The sequence below is a fragment of the Rhamphochromis sp. 'chilingali' genome, assembly GCF_963969265.1.
Source record: "Rhamphochromis sp. 'chilingali' genome assembly, chromosome: 17".
Taxonomy (NCBI): Eukaryota; Metazoa; Chordata; class Actinopteri; order Cichliformes; family Cichlidae; genus Rhamphochromis; species Rhamphochromis sp. 'chilingali'.
In genome coordinates this window covers 27,652,070-27,670,558 of record NC_137944.1, presented here as the reverse complement: position 1 = coordinate 27,670,558, position 18,489 = coordinate 27,652,070, and the positions used below count along the sequence as shown (strand labels likewise).

The following is an 18,489-nucleotide window of genomic DNA, read 5'->3' as shown; positions in this document are numbered from 1 at the left end:
CAGCTGTGGAGAATACCTGGGTGCAAGCAATCAGTGAAACACAATTATGGGAGGCAAAACTGAATAATAAGCACACAAGACAAACTAGCTCTTGAACATGAGAACACCTAACACAGATTTATACTTAAGACACGAGAAACACACGCGAGGCAGAATAAACTGAAACAGTGAATAAAAGCAAACTATAACCACCAAATAAACTAGATGGCAAAACTAAAACTAAGAAACCAGCCATTATGTCTGCGATTATTGTGATTCAGACAGCACACCTAAATCTCAGCTAGAAAAGCAGAACTACTTTTGAAATCACCTGAAATGATATTGCAATGCATTTTATTGAAAAGCTGGAGTTGACTTTTCTGCCGTTTTTACACTTTCCACTCCAGATTTAAAAAACAAACAAACCCAAAAAAACAGTAGAAATAAGTCTCAGTGGCTTCCCTGGAAAGGCAGAACATGATTTCAAAATTAAAAAAAAAAAAAAAACTTGTTTCTTTATATATATTTTAACATATCAATGTTAAAATAGTGACATAGATTCTCAAACACTGCTGAACTAATAAAAACATTAAAGCATTTTGTAGTTTTATAGTTTTCCGCTTGTTTTTTCTGCCTCTAACTTTCAAAACGGAAGAATTTCTTAAGCAGTTGTCATTTCACATGACTCCCATTTAGTTAGTTCAGCTGGATATTTTGCAGCCCACTGGCAGGAAATTTTCACACAAATTCATCACAGTAATGAAAAAAGACTTGAACAATCAGCTGTGTATAGGATCATCTTTTGTTGTGAATGTATACTGTGCATGTGATGTGCCTTGGGCTGTGACCAAAAGAGGGCTGTTCATGTGAACACAGCCCTTTATTGATGAATACTACAGTTGCTTCATTTACCAGCTAATATGAGGTTGTTTTCTGACTTTAAAGATGCCTTCGGGGAGCGTGAGCGTGACTGCCGCAGAGTCCTGAGACATTCCCTTTGCTAGTTTGTCAGCTGGCCCCTGACTTGCTGGCCTCCTTCAGGGATCTAAGTTCATGTGATTGCATTTAATTCCACAGTGACCTGTAGATTAGTGCATGCATCGTGGCATTCAGTCAGGCTGAATCCTTACTGTGATTGTAAGTTCACCGAGTTCAGGGGGTTCATGTCCAGTCTTAAGCTTCAACAAAGGAAAATTTTCAGGTAATCAACACTAAGACCTGGAAAAAGTGCCTGAACCTGCCCCATTTCATATTACTTAAATGAACATATTTAGACAGTGATTTTCCCATTCAGCAAAAATGGTGGCTACATTCATCTTTTATATATAGTCAGAGATGTTGAATCTTAGCTGTTGGTAGTAATTTGGAATCACACTAGCATATCAGTTCACTCAGTAGCACTCAGATTTACCTCTGGAACCAGAGAAGCTGGTACAAGTTTAAAAACTAAGAGGTTTTTTGGATACTTACCGTTTCCAAATAACACCAAACGATAAGCCATAATATAAGAGTAAACCAGTATGCATCCCTGTGAAAAATATATCCTCTGTCTTCTGACATGTTTTGATTACAGCATCAGACAACAGAGAGAAGTGTCACCTTGCCTCCATCACCTTATGAAACACCTTCACACCAATCAACAGGCAGTCATGGAGCCTCTTGGTTGGCATCCGGTGCTCTTTTGAAGTAGGCCTAGTTTCTCTCAGAGGGGATATTTGGTTTCCAAGTGGCTCTTTAGGCTTTCTTGGCGTCATGTTAGCACACATTCAGATTAAGGGACGTTGACATCTCCAGGCAAATGAAGCCATTAGGCAGTTCAACTTTCCTCTATGCTCCCTACTGATTTTTTTTCTCTTTTCTTTAGTTGGCGAATAGGCTGGACTGGTAGTTAGTTGTGGTTTGATTCACACAAGAAAGTGAGCTGTTTTCCCCTTTGTATTCTCCCTGCTGTCAGTCAGAGCCTTTGATGTGTCATGCTGTCATAATACTCCTCAAACAGACTGAGGTTCACTTTGATAGAAGAGATTTTTTAAGGGAAACGAGTGTGCAGAAAGTACTGATACAGAGACTGAATTTATTTATATAGTTTGTCTGCAGTTATTTACTGCAAAATGAATGTACGATGGTCACACCTGGATTTCTTCAGTGCACACAGTCTGGGAACCACAGCTTTAAACCGTGTACTGTATATATTAAAGCATGTAAAATAGATTGTAGGAGAAATGTTTAAAAAATGACCGTGATAGCTGCACTTTATAGGAGGAAGACTATAACAGAGTGTTAGATTTGCCACCAAATGTATTTCTCATCAGCTTTGGTCCCTCTGAAACGGCACGTCAGGCTCCGTGTCTGGTAACAGCAGCCAGGGGCCTTGAGCTTTGATCTGCTGCTTATGGAATTAAAGCGATAAAAAGGCTTAAAAGAGGCTGGGAGAGGTCACCTGGAGTTTTGTGACTAACAGCGAAGTGCATTCCTATTCCATCTGTACTGAAGATCGTCGCCTCAACCGACCTCCTGAAATAATACTGGTCTTTCATTTCTGCAGGCCCGAGACTGCCCTCAGACCAGCGCCAGCTTCATCCGAATTTCCAAGGAGCTGAAGAACAAAGACGAGTACAGTCAGGTCCTCTTCTCGAGCTTCTGTAGGAAGGTACAGTATGTGAGGAAAGAACACAGGGAAATGGAAATGTCTGTTTTGTAGCCACAAGGAGTTTCTTTCTTCTGCTGCTTCCTTTTAGCTTTGGGATGTTTTTCTGGTTCGATGTGTTTCCCATTCCACCCCCTCATGCTTCCTCTCTTTTGTAACAGCTCATCTTTCAATATTTCATGTTCAAACCAGTGAACACAGCCTTCTCAGGAAGTAATCTGAGGATCAATCATAAAAAGGAACTGAACTATGAATTCAGTCCTCAAGTTCCCTTAACCTGAATGAAGCGCTGCTTATTATTTTACCTCATGCTGAACCTCTTATCGTCTCCCTGAGGATAATAATGGCCATACTTTCCATATCAGGGACTGAACATTGAGGGCTTCGCCTAAGTTATGAGTAGAGCTTAGTTATATTTGAAGTTACGTAGCCTTTGATACAGTGAACTGAAGCAACCCCCGACTCACAGACCCACCACAGTCTTTTTTATGTTTTCTTGTGCGTTGCTTCTTTGCTGCTTTACAAGGAAAACCTGTTTTTGAAATGAAATAACCCAAAAGATCCTGCAAGAGGCATGAAGGGCTCTTCACAGAAAATAGAAAATGAACAAACATGCTGAAGCTTTTTCTTTCCCCTGTTCTGCTCTCTCAGGTGAACAGGTTCAACAAGAGCACAGACCGAGGCCTGCTCATCACAGACAAGTACATCTACAAATTAGAGCCAAAGAAACAGTATAAGGTTCTGAAGAAGCTTCCTTTAGACTCAGTAAGTACTCACGTGGGAGAGCATACACTCTGAATGCAAGCTCACACACAGACTCATTTGCTAGCTTCCCTTCTAAATCCCTTCTCTTATCTTCACTCCTGCTGTCTTTATCCAATATTTCCAGCATTGCAAATGTATCCTGTTGGGATCTGAGCATATGTTACTCATTTCCACAGCCTGATTACATTATAACTCTCACCCTTAAACCCCAGACTGATTAAACATAGTGTCCCCAACAATGCTCATAGTTGCAGGCATTGACTTTTTACCATAAGACCATATGATGATTTTACAGTTTTTAATACAATAATAAATACTTTCATTTTTCATTAATTGCTTCAGTCAGTACTAAATTCACTTTACTGTCCTTATACTTATTTTGTGCTTTCATGTGGTCTCAGAGTGACTGAATGTCTGCTCAACTCTTTTGGTGCAGAATTTGCAGAGTTATTCATCATAATACATTTCTGATAAATAGTACAAACACATATATTGCATATAATGTTTGTGGCTGAGAATTAATTGTAACTGGACGGCTCATTGCTGCACTGGTTTGAATCCACAGGCCATCATGTTCTCTCCCTTCTCTCTCGTTACTTCCTCCTGTAGTCCAAAGACATGCACGTTAGGGCAAGGGTCTCCAACTCCAGGCCTCAAGGTTCGGTGTCCTGCAGGTTTTAGACATTACCCTCGGTCAACACACCTGAATCAAATGATTAGTTCATTACCAGGCCTCTGGAGAACTTCAAGACATGTTGAGGAGGTAATTTAACCATTTAAATCAAATGTGTTGAAAGACACATCTAAAACCTGCAGGATACCAGCCCTTGAGGCTGAGAGTTGGACGCTCCTGTGTTAGGGTAATTGGGGATTGTAATTTGCCACAGGTGTCAAGGCCTCGTGGCCTGTGACAGATCACTCCAGCACCCTTGCAGATGTGAACTAGATAAACAGTTTTTAAAATGGATTGATGGATTGTAACTGTGGCCTTCCAGCTGGAGGAGCCTTGACTAGACAGAACATTTTGATATTAGCATGAAAATGACCAAGATTTCACATTATTATGTAAAGGCACATAAAAAGTAGATTCCCAAGTCAGGAACTGTAACCATCCAAATATCACTTAAGTGGAACATTACAGCATACATGAAAGCACTGAAGAAACATTATTGTACTTGTGTTCAGCAAGTCAGTAAAATGCGCGGCAATAAATAAGTCCAGAAATCATGCCGCCCATAAGCAAGTACAAATCAGAAGGCTGATGTCAAAATGAGGACAGAAAGCAAGGGAGACACAACTACTGCAAAAACATGCTTTTTCAGCCAAGCTCACTGGACCCAGGTGTAGCTCATGCCGTTAGTTAGTCTCCTGTTAGCTCCTGAAGAACAAAGCACAGAACAAAACCAAGACAAATCACAGAGGTTTATAAAAGGTTTTGTCCTTAAAGTGTGGTACAAATACAAAAATAACAGCTGTTATGAATGTGGTCAGACTTTTTGTGCTTTATTCTGGCTGCTCTTTATTTCTTACTCTGTCCCCTCAGTTGTGTACACGCACAAACACAAACACACACACACCTACTCATCTTCCGTCCTGTTTGACCCAGGTCACAGCCATCCATCAACAAGTACAAGAGCAATAAGAGGACTCACACTGAGAGAACACTGTCTTCCTTTGGGTCTCAGGGCTGATGACCTTTAAGAATTGTGAGGTTGTTGATCAGTCAGTCAGTGTTTGTGTGCGTGTTTGTGTGTGTACGTTAGGTTTTGTTGTCAACATGTGACGCCGTGGTCATGCTTGGGAGGCAGCTGCCAAGCTTAGCTTTAGATTTTCTGCCATATGGGGCAAACCTCAGCTGAGAAACTGGATCAGGAATCTCAAAGGGCTGCTGGCTCTGCAGGGCAAGAGGCTGAAGTTCTCTTGAAATAACAGAAATCATAATTTTCTTCTACAGCTTGATGCATGAACCTTGGTGTTGGGAAAACATACAGAAAGTGAAGGGTTGACTAAAGAATTGAACATGTGGAACACTGGGTCTCTTTTTATATCTAAAAAAAAAAGGGGGGGGGGTGGTATTGTTTCAGGTAGAGGCATTTAGCCTCTATGGTACTGTGATGGTGCATTTAATGCTAGAAAAACCTTCTTGGACATTTGGCATTTACCTCTGTCTCGGGTAAAAGTATGTTTTTATCACCACACAGACTTAAGGCGTCTTAAAGCAGGGCTGTAAGCATGCAGTCAAGATTGGAGGAGACCAACTCTAGAACTGTTGACCAAGCAGCTTAATGTCTTTGCTCTCTCATACATATTACATATATTTAAGAGAATTAAATGTATGTAATTGTCTTTACAGTGTCTGCATCTTTAAATGCATGGCGCTTCCACCATGTGATCAGCTGATTAGTGACTTAATGAGCAGTTTAACTGTTGTACCTAATAAAGTGGCTGTGTGTGTTTTGTAATAGCTAGTAGCACACCTTCTTTTTTGGCCAGAAAAACTTCTTAAACTGAACTAAAAAATTGAGATGTATGTAATAGTTTGTCTAGTTTATGATATTTCCATCCCATTTTTTACCCAGTTCCTCACTGAGGAATCTGAGATTAAGATGGATTCCAACAAAAGTTGGAGATTGCCAAGTGCCATCAGACTTTGAGGTGACTCAGGTACTGAATGCAAAATAGCTTTCACTGAGAACACCTTCGTGAGATGTAATGAGTCAGCACAGCTGGACGTCCAGCAGTGATAGAAGAGAGGTGGAGAGAGAGAGCGCTTGCATGCCAGAGGGTTAAAAACTATCATTATGCAGCAGCGGAGCGGCTAAAGATAACTGGTGCCATTAGACTCTGGTGCTCAGAATGAGGAATATGAGTCTTATCCAGGTCAGAAACTCAGAATACAGCATTAAAGAAGCAGTGCATCTCTGACTCTCACCCAGGTCACAGCTGAGGTCAAAACCTGAAGCAAAACACGAGCTCTGTACCTCTGACTGGTCAAATTCAGAAAACCTGACTTTAACTGGCGCTTATGTTTACTCAGTCTTCAAAAAATGTTGACAAAATTAAAAACTAAGCATTCACTTTGCATAAACATATTGTAAGCTTAAATAGTTACTGTTAAAACATTTAGTCATTTAAATAACTGATAGAAAGTTAATGGACGTTTCTCACACTGGAGTATTTCCAGTCATTAAACTTTTGATTTGTTTATAAGATAAACTATGTGAAAAATGCTCCTTTTATTTAGAACAGTCAAATGTTCAAAGTAGAAATCAAAGTGAAATTAAAAGACTGCTAGGAAGGAATACTAAAAACAATAGGAACACTGGAAAACTTTACACAACAACACAATCTCACAGCAACAGAGGAGATGGCGAGTTTATATACTGCAGGTGAGCTATTGGCAAATAGTGAACAAGTGGGATTAATCAAGGTGGAGCAGACGATGACCAATGAGGGGGGACAAGGAAAAGGAAGAAATAAAAATGAAAGGAATACACAAGGAGCAGTGATTTCAAAATAAAACAGGAAAGAGCGTGATCTTTGAGGTATAGAAGTCTCCCATAGATACTAATTTACAATTTATTGGGGGACATGTCTTGCTTTTTTGTATTATCTCTCTTTTGAGTCAGTCTTGATTGAATTTAGGTTCGATTTATCTACCATGAAGTCTTCTCATAGGTCAGGGACCTCAAACTCATTTTATACTGCAGGCCACACGCAGCCCGCTTTGATTTTCTGTGGGCTGAACCCGTAAAACTCCAATTTCTGTTGGTGTAAAAAGTTTAACTACAGATTTAATCAAGGAGATAAGACAAAAAAAGTGCAATATTCAACATTATTTCTCAGTTTTCCTACATGGTAAAGAAATGCTGCTGTTGTAAATGAAAGAAATCAGTCAGCATGAGTCTTTGAGCTTCAATTGTAAGGAGAAATGTGTAAAATGACAGATATCTATCATTTTATTACTTGTGAATGAGGGAAATTTTTATGGGAAGGAAAAGCTGTAAAACTAGCAAAGAAAGACTTAAAAGTTCAAAATTCCTGCCCTCCTTCACATTTTCCAAAGCCATCCAGCAGGCTGGATTGGGGTCTTTGCCAGGTCAATTCTGGCCCACAGGCCTTATGTTTGACACCCCTAGATTATGTTCCAGTTTAAACCTTAATCATAAGAATAAAGCAGATAATCAAGGCAAAGTATAAAAACTTAAAACAGCCCCTAATGTCTAATGCAGGGCAGTTGCATTTCTTAAATTTGTGACGTTTATATTGTAATTATAAATTGGATATTTTTAGATTTTTTTTGTTGGGTTGACAGAGTGAGCACCTAAAAGATATGGTCTTGTACTGTGCAGCCAAAGTTTGTTTGTCTATTTAGTGAAACTTTAAAGACTGAAGTAAACGATTAACTGAAAAGATCATAAATGAGCCTCATATCAAATCCATCTTGTGTTATTTTAGAGCTGTAATTTAAGCACTGCCACTGCAAACAGAAGAGCTGCAGATACAATAGAACAAAGTAAAGTAATGTAATTTATAAAATATGTTTGGAACACAGTAAAAAGTATCACGCTGCTAGATCAGCTGTGCAGCTTCCCCTTCACTGAAGGGCAGGTTTAACCAGCGTTTGTCGGTGCTGGGACATCCTGCACATTGTCGTCCCTGCTGGATTAACCTGTATGGCTGGAGGCCGTAAGAGGCTTAGTCCACTCTGTCCTTCCATTTGCTTTCTAAAAACCCATGACACTTTCTCTGTTTGCATGTCTCCTCTGGTTTTGTCTTTGACCTATATGGGTCTCTCATAGTCCTTCTTTCATTTGCACCCTGCCGCCTTCCTCTCCCTCCGTTGCGGTAAATCAGTACATTAATTCCAACTGGGTCACAGCTCATGACTTCCCCTTCACTGCACCCACACACGTGCACCTCCAGCTTACATATTCTGAGCAGAAATAATCCGCTGGCTTCATTTATGGCATTGAATTTTTTTGATCCAAGATATGCTGCGCTGTACTGTATTAAACTCACAGGTTTTGTACATTGATGTGATAATCCCTGACAATTTTATACAAATGAATCCCCAATGCTGCAATCTGTGTCGATGAATATTAAAGGTCACTCAGCCTATAGGCAGGTCATGCATGAGGCTTTAGAGGAAGGAGAATTCTCACCTTTGGTCTTTTGCTAAAATAAAAATAGCATTGCAGCGTTTATGAAATACTCCTTTGGAGGTAAAGGGTATGGAGTTCCAATGCCGCCATAATCAGAAAAAATAACAAGCAATTTATCAGTGAAAGCACCAAAATTATTAAAATCTATGTATTCATTTATTAATAAGACCCTCACTAAAGACTATTTATCTGTCAGTGTATCACACCATGCAGCAGACTGTGACAGCACTGAGCAGCTCCTTCAGTGGGAGACTGCGGCACCCACGGTGTGGGACGGAGAGATTTCGCAGGTCTTTCCTCCCCACTGCTGTCAGACTCCATAATAAAGACTTTAACTGATCAAGCACACACATCCATACATATGCAATAATACTAAGTGCAATAATCCTTTCTGTCATCATTGTATTTTTACTCAGTTGTATATAGTATTTGTATTTGTATTCTATTTTTATCTTATTGTATATTTATTTTATTTTATTCTACTGTATATAGTATTTTATTTTATTCTATTCTGTACAGTTGTGTACTGTATTTATTCTTATTGTATTCTAATTTTTGCCTCATAACTTTTGCACTGTCCACTTCCTGCTGTGACAAAACAAATTTCCCACGTGTGGGACTAATAAAGCTTATCTTATCTTATCTTATCTTATCTTATCTTATCTTATCTTATATTACATGAAAAAGTCATACAAAGCATGAGCTCAAGCTTGGATCTGGCTGAGATCTTTCTTTAACGTGTTCTTTCTCCGCAGTTTACCGGAGTGAGCGTGACCACCGGGGTCGACCAGATGGTGGCGTTACACACGTCCTCCCAGGATGACGTCCTGCTGTGCCTGCAGCGAGGCGAGTTGTGCCCCAACCAGGACAGAGTGGGTGAACTGGTGGGAGCGATTGTGGACCACTTCACACGGTCAGTTACAGAGATTTTTTTTTTCTTTGTCTTTTATCCCGCACTCATTTATACTTATGTTGTCAGCCTGTAATGCACATTACCTTCAGGGTAAAAGTACTCAATACTAGCCTGCAGATAATTGCAATGCAAGTATTTGCTCCTAAAGATGACTGAAATGATAATAAACGGCCAAGTGCTGTGGCCTCGGTCATGGTATCTTAAAATGGATTATTCAGTTTGAAATCTGATTCTTTGTTCTCTACAGCTATGTGCGATTACATTACCTTACATCAACATATACTTATTTAACATCTGTGGGGGATTTTCTCCCGGAGCAATGGTTCCTAACCTGACTGTGGGTTATCCTATGAACAGGCACAAGTCAAACAACTTCTGGCAGAAAATAATTTCAGCCAGAATTTCTAGTATAAATATGCTGTTATAATAATGATGATACATTACAGTTGATACAATGATGATAATGAGGTAAGTGTATGTACAAGTAATCCCTGTCAGCAAAAAACTGCTTCAAATGCTCTGGTTCAGTTTTTTTTTTTTTTTATTCTCTTGGCTCTTTATGATGTCACTGAGAGCAGATATCAAGTTATGGTCATCGTACATACATCTCTGACTCTCAGCCCCTCCCACCCGCTGTTTTAACTTTCTATTTGCAAGGGGCAGCCAATCAGCCAAAAAGTTGGATAAAAGGAGAGGCATTGAAACAACTTGTTTTAGACAGTAGATAAACTCAGGGGCTACAACAAGACCAACAACAACAACCCTGCATAAGATAAATAAGCATTATACTGAACTTCTGAATCATGCAAAGTAGGGCTGTACAATTTTGCATAAAATGAGAATCACGATTTTTTTGCTTAGAATTGAGATCACGATTCTCTCACGATTTTCTTTTCCAATATAAATATCTTTGGTCAGGTGATAAGTGATAGCCTCCGTAATTTCTTTGTGCCTGCGGGAGTTCGACGGGTATAGGGAAGCGCTGTATAAGGTTCCCGTTATTGATGTATGGGTGGTTGATCGGGACGGATTTTCTCCTGACACTTTCTTGGCCTTTACAGCTTCGTCATCTCTCACGTGCTCTCCGTTGTTTTTTCCCTGCCAGCTGACTTCTGTATCACGTGGTATAAGCCTCCGCCCTTGTCATTTGTTGAGCAGGAAGAGTGAGCGCTTGTTTTCATGCAGCTTAAGTCCCGGAACAAAATGCAGTACAATTGTAATTTTTTTTTTTTTTAAATCGTTGTCATTTCGAAATGAGATCGCACATAAGTATGAATTGAGATCGCAATTTTCTAACGATTAATTGTGCAGCCCTAATACAAAGCATCTTTAGTAGAATCAAGGGATAAAAATATGGAGCTTGAAATGAGCATAATGGGTTTACTTTAAGAAATTATAAACTCACAAGGGTAAAATATAGCCTTTGGGCCAGACATAGCAAACAGGAAAACAACACCCATGAATCAGCCAGTCGATCAGAGGCAGCACCATGCACAGGAATCTGAAGACCAATGATTGCAGGAAGTCTGTACCGCTGTTTAACTCAATTTCAGAGCAATCTGTTTCATCAGTGATCTATGCAGTGGTATATTTCAGACAACTGGCAAGATGTTAAATATAACCTGGTTTCGATTGAGTTATCCAATGTCTGGCTCTTTGCTTACTTTATTGAAGTCAGTATGGCTCTCTAGGGAGAAATGCTGCCTGCCCCTGCACTAACTGAAGGGGTTCATGGCTCAAAAGAGATGCCACAACACTGCTGCCTTTCAGGAAACGTTTATTTCTACAAAAGAAAATTTACTTGCAAGTGTTGAACACAAATAAGAGAGGCAGGCAGCAACTCCCAACTCATCTAATAATAAGTGAAACTTCAAAAAGCATCTGAGGAATACCGATGCTGATGGAGGAGAGGCGAGGCTCAGCAGGTGTGCCTCCGCAGACAATCAGCACTAGAAGTGAAGCAGAGAAGAGAGCAGGTTAATGAGGATGCAAGAAAACACTAACCAGATGGCGGATGTGTCGGCCCACTGGGGCATGCGTAACAGGGTGCACAGAGTGGTCATCATTCTCAAAGAGATCATCCGCAAATTCAGAAACAAATTTGTTTTCTCATGCTGATAATTCACATCTTTGACATAGGTTTTAATTAGAATAAAACATTCTTCATAAAACTTTTAATGAATTAATCAGCGAGATGAGCCGGCGAAGTGATTGTTCAAAATGAAAACCTGCCGCTTTCCAGGCCTCGGTGTCACATGAAGAAACGACACGGCTTTAGCCCCATTGTTGCCCGCCAAACGTCTCGGTTACAACGAACTCTATTAACGCTGCATAAAAATTACGTAAATCATATCCTTGGCATTTATCACTGTCATAGTTGTCGCTGTCTGTGTCCTGCTCTGAATAACTACCGTGAAATGAATCAGTCACGCTGACATTTATCACATTTATCACTCGGATTCCGATTTTTCGTTGCTGTTTATAAACCTGATTCACATCCACCCGCATTCATCTCTGCCAGACTCCATTTGAATGGCACGGCCCACGAGTTTTCACACACAGCAGACTGTTTTGGTTGTGCGCGCGTGGGCGGGTGTGTGTTTAAGTGCGGCCGTGTTGTCGTAAGTACTGCCCTCGGAGTCCTCACCCAGTCTGCAGCGATCGATCTCCTGCAAATCCTGCCAGCTTCATGCTGAGAGAATTTTACAAAAATAAAGACATAAACAGTGGAGCTCATATCTGAATTCGTTTCCCTTTTTGTAAAATTCATCACAGACTTTGCATTCTTATAGGTACGACTTATGAAGTTGTGATGTGATTTCTGGAATCACTGAGTGCAGATGAAGTGTAGACTGAGCCATCAGCTGACTCACATCAACATGTTTTTTATTTCTTCTGTCCTGTCCGTCGTTTTGTTTTTGCTCTCAGCTCAGAATCCGGCGAGACAGCAGTCGCTCCAGGGTGCATGTGTTTCTGTGTGCTCCCACTTTTATGAGTCTCTCTGTGTGTATGTTCAGCTTCCTGATCCCAGATCCCCGGTGAGGCTTTTGTGGATTTTACGAGTCTTAGACTTTTGGTCTGGGTTTTTTCAGGGGGGGGTGTATGGGTATCTATATCACCAGGGTCCCTGCGGCAGCTGCGTGGCTCTGTGTCGGGGTGCGGCAGGCGTCTCAGGGGGAGTCTGTTTCAGCTCTCCGCCTGTTATTGTGCCACCATCTGCGGTGAATGGAAGGGGGCGCGACCTCAGCTAGGCTACTCATCAAAAGGAGACTCATGAGACAAAGTCAGGGGTGAGATGTGCAAGTGTGCGAGCATGTGCGAGAGGGGGGTGAGGATGACAACACACAGACACACTCCTCTTGTGCTTCCTTCTGTCAGGAAATGGGATGCCAGACTCTGAGAGTCACGCGCACGTCATTTTAGTTTTTATGTTTGGTGGGGAGAACGGTCAGAGGAGGAAACAGTCAATGGAGTGATTGTGACTCCTGCTGCTTTTCCTCGTCTCTTCAGAGTAAGTGAGTAGATCTGTGAGGCTGCCGGTGTTCACAGCTGAGAGAGTTTGCAGTGACACAGTGAGTTGTACAAAACTGGGTCAGAAAAGTCAGCGTTAAAGGCGCAAGGTAAAATCTGACTTCAAAGCCGCTCTGTGTTGTCGGTGAGGATGGCAAAGACAAGCTGTCTGGTTTGCTGTCATGTCACATCCGATTCTCATTCCCTCAGAGGACTGCGCTCTTTCACTCTCTCCTTTCCTGTACATAACCCCATCCTCTCATCCCTGATTCTCTCCTGCTTTCTCTTCCTGTCACCTGGGTCAGAGCTGTCAGTGTGAATGAGCTGTTTGTGTGTGTGTGTTGAGTGTGTCTGTTTACTAAGAGAGAAATACTGTGTATGTGTGTGTTTCTATGTGTTTTTTATTCAGGGGGTTGGACCATCTGCTGGGACAGCTGGGGGAGTATGAGTGAGCTAAAGGCAGGATTTAGGGTATGATCTGCTCCTGCCTCAAAAGATTTAGGAGGATTTTTACTTAAAAGGCAATTTGGGGGTTTATAATCTTATTGATCACGGCCACAGACTCCTTGCAGAATAAATAGAAGTTTGTACAAAATGTGCAGTTTGTTAACATCCTTCATGCAACTTTTCACATATTAGATGCTTTAAATTGACAGTTTTGAACTGACTTTAACAGAACCAATTGTAAAACTCTCAGTCTGTGGATTGATTTCGATATGAAGGATATAAAATACAAAAATACAACTCTGGCTCACTTAGCCCAGAAGTTGAGTTTATTGTTCCTCTTATAGAGGAACATTGTTTATTGTCTGTATATATTAAATATATCAATACTTATTTTATGTAAGATAAAATGAACTTTAATCGCTCGATCAAACTGGTTTGGTCCAAAACCCACCCTGACATCATGTACAACTTATTAACTATAGTCTTGAGCTACCACTCATTCCTTTATATTTTGGTGGGAAATAGGTAGGTGAGTGGGGTGGCTTCTTGACAGCCATTCTTCCACTGAGACCATTACTAATGAGACTTCAAACAGCAGATGGAATAACTGAAGGGCCAGATTCATCTCTCAGGTACTACGTCAGGTTTTTGCTGGCTGACTTTCAGATACTTTTTTTGTTTTTTAGTGCTGCCATTTCTTCTTTTGTCCTCCACATGTCTACATTTCTAATTACGATTTGTTGAGCTATGCCAAGTTTTTGGCTAAAAGCTCTTTGGGGATGACCTTGTTTGTGTAAAAATACAATTTTACACCTGTCAAACTGTGTTACCTTTGGCATTCTTTTAGACTGAGCTAAAGACATGGTGAGATGCGTTTTTGCAACAAGTTCCTCGTAATAAAGTGTCTAAAATTGGTTCAGTGATAAGTTGTGTGTTATGTGTAGAAACAACAATGGTTTATCCCTTGAGTTAGGTGCCTTTTGTATCCTTAAATAACACACAGGTCAGTGTTGAGTAAAATTCGAAAAATCACACACCACTAAACAAAAATGTCTCAAAAAGCATATTGGTCATTTTTTCCCCGCACACCAGGTACAGCGGAATTGGCTCAGTTTGTCCCCGGTATACGTTTTTTGCTTTCTTCTGACCACTACTCATGCTAGGGCCTTCATCTGGGTCGGGATTTTCTCCAGGACCCAGGTCAGATTGGCTACTTTTTCTTTTCATCTCACACTTCTTCGTCTTCTTCGGTTTTACTGGCAGTTGGCAACCCATTTAATTAGAGCAGGTAGCTGTACTGCCCTCTAGTGGAAGAGAATATAATTGTTCTGCCCATTACGCTGGTCGCTTAGAGTACTAATCAGGTGGAACCACGGCACACCTGATCATTTCTAACGACACATTGGTTGAGAAACACTGTCATAAAGGACATACACAAGATTTTTACTTTATTGCAGAAAGCTGACTGCCTGACTGGTTTTGGTTGCATTGCTGGATTGTGTATAGAAGACTGTATTGTACTGTGTTGTGTTGTGTTGTATATAAGGCTTTTATTAAAGTTGTATCTTTTTATTTTTTAGTTGTTTAGTGTTTCTGTGCATCATCTGTACATATGGTTTTTGACAATAATGCTAACTTTAACTTTGACCGATATACTCAGCTTTACTATCTCTCTGGGTCAGAGGTTCTTCATTGCTAGCTTTGCATTAGCCTGTTTAAGTGGATGCTGTGTGCAGCAGTACAGCATCAATAGATCGATACCTGCCCTGAGCTTAGTATGCACTTGACTGTCACATTTAAAGAAAGTTATTTTTATTCCTCTACTCCTTAAAATTTACTCTGTTTTCCTTCTTTCCTTCCACAGGAGTCAGATTATTGTAGCACGAGTGTGCAGGAAATGACCACGTTTCTTTTCTTTAATGACATATTTGTTTTCGTAACGTTGGTCTAATTACTGGATTTAGTTTGGTAAGATGTTATATTCCAGATATTACTCAACAATCTAAGATCACCCGTTTATTTTCTGATGCGGTTGAACAACATGTCAGTTCAGCTCCAAATTGCTGCGTTGCTTCATGTCGCCTGTAGCTTTTTGTTTTCAGGTTACTCATCAATCCCATCTTGTGAAACAGATACTGTTTTCATATTTAACACTAACACTCGCTGGAACTCAAGGATGAACTGGTGAACGTCACAGTGACCACATGACTGCCCCATTCTTGATAAATGATTTGTCTAGAAGACTTGAAGGGGATTTAACTTCATGTTGCACAACGTCTTGAACTAAAAGATGAGTTTACTCCACCTTACTCTGCGTACTCAAAGCCCAGTTACAAGCCTCATTCACCCAATTACACACAAACAATGCAAGTCCTTTTTTCTAAACTTAAGCACCTTGCCTAATATTCATGTGCACACTCACACCGACCTCCAACTTTCCAATTGTTATATCACTCTAACCTCCTTATTGGTAGGTTACAGTCTGGAGGTTAGAGGTCTCTGTGATCTAGCAGACTATAAATGTCTATGTTAATGTTTTACCATATAATAATGAAATGATGGCATTTTACATTAAAAAGGTCAAAGGTCAACTTCACATTGACTTTCCATATTTCTGGTGTTTATATAGCACAGTAACTCAGGAACAGAAGGGAGATTTTTTTATCATATTTAATATATATAGATGCTCAATTTATTGCACTAATCTTTATAGCCCACCTTAATTTAAAGTCTTCACTACCTATGTAATGAAAGTCTTAAACTTTGTAACTGTAAGTAAACCTATGCTTGAATGATTTGTGGAGTCCACAAAGTGTTAAGATCTAGTTTCCTCACTTGCACTCTCCTCCTCTAACTCTTATTTGTTTTCATTTCCTCAGTCTGCTCCTTCCAGACTCTTCTCCAGCATTTTCTCCACTCGTCTCCACATCAGCAGTTTCATTTATGAATATGGAAAGACCTGGAACGATGTTGCATTAATAGCAATCTTCTGGGTCACCCATCCCTTTACAGCTTAGCAAGAATAATGTGCAAGTTCATTAACCCTAAAGTATATGTGAGAGGACTTGTGATTAGGCGTTAATGCCCAGATCAAAGAGAATCACATAGACACACATGCTCACCTGCTAATGATGGACTCGAGGACTTGTTTGACCTCGCTGGACATCAACAGTTTGCCAGTTATTCTAGGTGTGAGAGAAATCAGCCCTCTCATTTCTAAATTCAGTTTTTAGGTCGTGAAAGGCGTCATCCAAGTCCTGAAATAGCCTCCCCTGTTTCTCTGCCTCCCCTTTTTTTTTCTCCCTCAGTGGCTGTCCTCAATGTGCTCGTCTCACAGTCGGTCCTGCTGGCTGGAGCAACAGGAGCTGCATCTTGTGCTCCAACTCTCCTCGGTCATCTCGTCCCCTCTTTTATGTTTTTGTCCCTAATTTTTTTGTCTCTTAAGATTTTTCCAAACCTGCAGCTTCTGATCAGGTTCTTGTTTTGACTTGTTATTGGAGTTTTGATCAAATGCAAAGTAACTGCAGGAGCAGCTTTTAACCCAGACGGGTGTAAATAATGTATATAAACTCTGACCTATTTCCTTCTCAGTTCCCACAGAGCTGGCAGGTCATGTGCTTCACTGATTTTCTTCATTTAGCCACAAAATCCAGCCTCAGTCGCACTGCTATTTAAAGTTGGTCAAAACGCCTTGTTGACATGTGCAGTGTGTGGTTGACTTCCACCAGCGCAAGTGTGAATGATTCATCCCATGTGCACAAAATCACATGGCACAGCCACACACATTATAGTTCAGCAGCTATAGAAAGAACTGGCATACATTATCCAGGATATTCTTGGTCCCTCTTTTGGGCTTTGACCAGATGCTCGTTTTGAGAGATCAGACACACGGTCTAAATCAGGGGTGTCATTTTAGATTGTTTGCAAGTTCACATAACGAATAACACATATTGTTCCTTTTTTTAATGTAAACAACATTAAGGTCATGGTTCTCAGCTGGAGAAGTGTGGAGTGCTCACTCCAGTTTGCAGATTAGCTGCTTTCAGGCACAGGAGCGCCATTATCTCAGGGTCTTGTTCACAAGTGAGGGGAGTGGGAGGTTCATTCTCCCCTCGACTGTTAATGCTGCCAATTGGTGCAGCTTTGGCAGTGATGCCGCTACCACACTGAACTGTTGTGGTGGAGAGTGAGCTGGTCATGAAAGCGAAGCTGTTGATTTGCATTCATACCATCACCTGTGGTCATAAGCTGTGGGTAGCGACTGAAAGAATAAAATCAAAAGTGCAGAAATGAGTTTCCTCTGGAAGGTGTATGGGCACTCCCTTAGAGATAGGCTGAGGAATATGGTCATTTAAGGCCAGGGGACTCAAAGTAGATCTGCTACTCCTCCACACTGAACAGTCCCAGTCCAACTGGGAATAGATTCCAGGGCAGACTCGCGACACACTGAAGAGATTACATGTCTTGGCAGGCTTGGCAATTTCTCAGCGTTCCCCCACAAGAGCTGGAAAAGGTAGCAAGGAAGTGGGACATCTGGGCTTCTCTCTCTGTTAATTATGCTACACCCGCAACCTGGCTAAGCTGCAGAAAATGGATGTTTAAGCACAAAAATGTTCACTTTTAATAATAAATGTAAAAGTTATTATGATAAGTCTGAGTTGTCTTTAGGGAAAATAAGTGTAATTTACAAGTTTAATTTCATATATATATATATATATATATATATATATATATATATATATATATATATATATATAAATAATTGGTTTTAACCTTTGTTTTCACAACAATAGACACTATATTTGGTAGTGTTCATATGATTGCGTTCAGCATCTGGATAAACTTATTTAAAAAATCAACAGAAAAGACTGAGAGCCAGTTAAATCACTGACTACAGGCAGTGTGTGCGGCGCATGACAGACTTACAACAACAACAAATTTGTTGTTTATTTGGACTCTCCAGTTTGACAGACTGTATGCGATGAGACTTCAGATGAAACACGTGACTGTAATGTCTTTGAAAAAGCTTCATTTATCCATTTTAGAGAGTGACTCACAAAAGG

The 18,489-nt window shown here is 40.4% G+C and overlaps 1 protein-coding gene across 1 annotated transcript in view; it reads left to right on the top strand.

The window, feature by feature from the left end:
- myo1g (myosin IG) overlaps positions 1 to 18,489 on the top strand; it is a 65,424-nt gene that overhangs the window by 31,529 nt on the left and 15,406 nt on the right. The window contains exons 19-21 of the mRNA XM_080864008.1: positions 2,525 to 2,629; positions 3,278 to 3,391; positions 9,312 to 9,469. Of these exons, the coding sequence (XP_080720134.1) occupies positions 2,525 to 2,629; positions 3,278 to 3,391; positions 9,312 to 9,469 (377 nt within the window). The remainder of the gene's footprint in view (positions 1 to 2,524; positions 2,630 to 3,277; positions 3,392 to 9,311; positions 9,470 to 18,489) is intronic.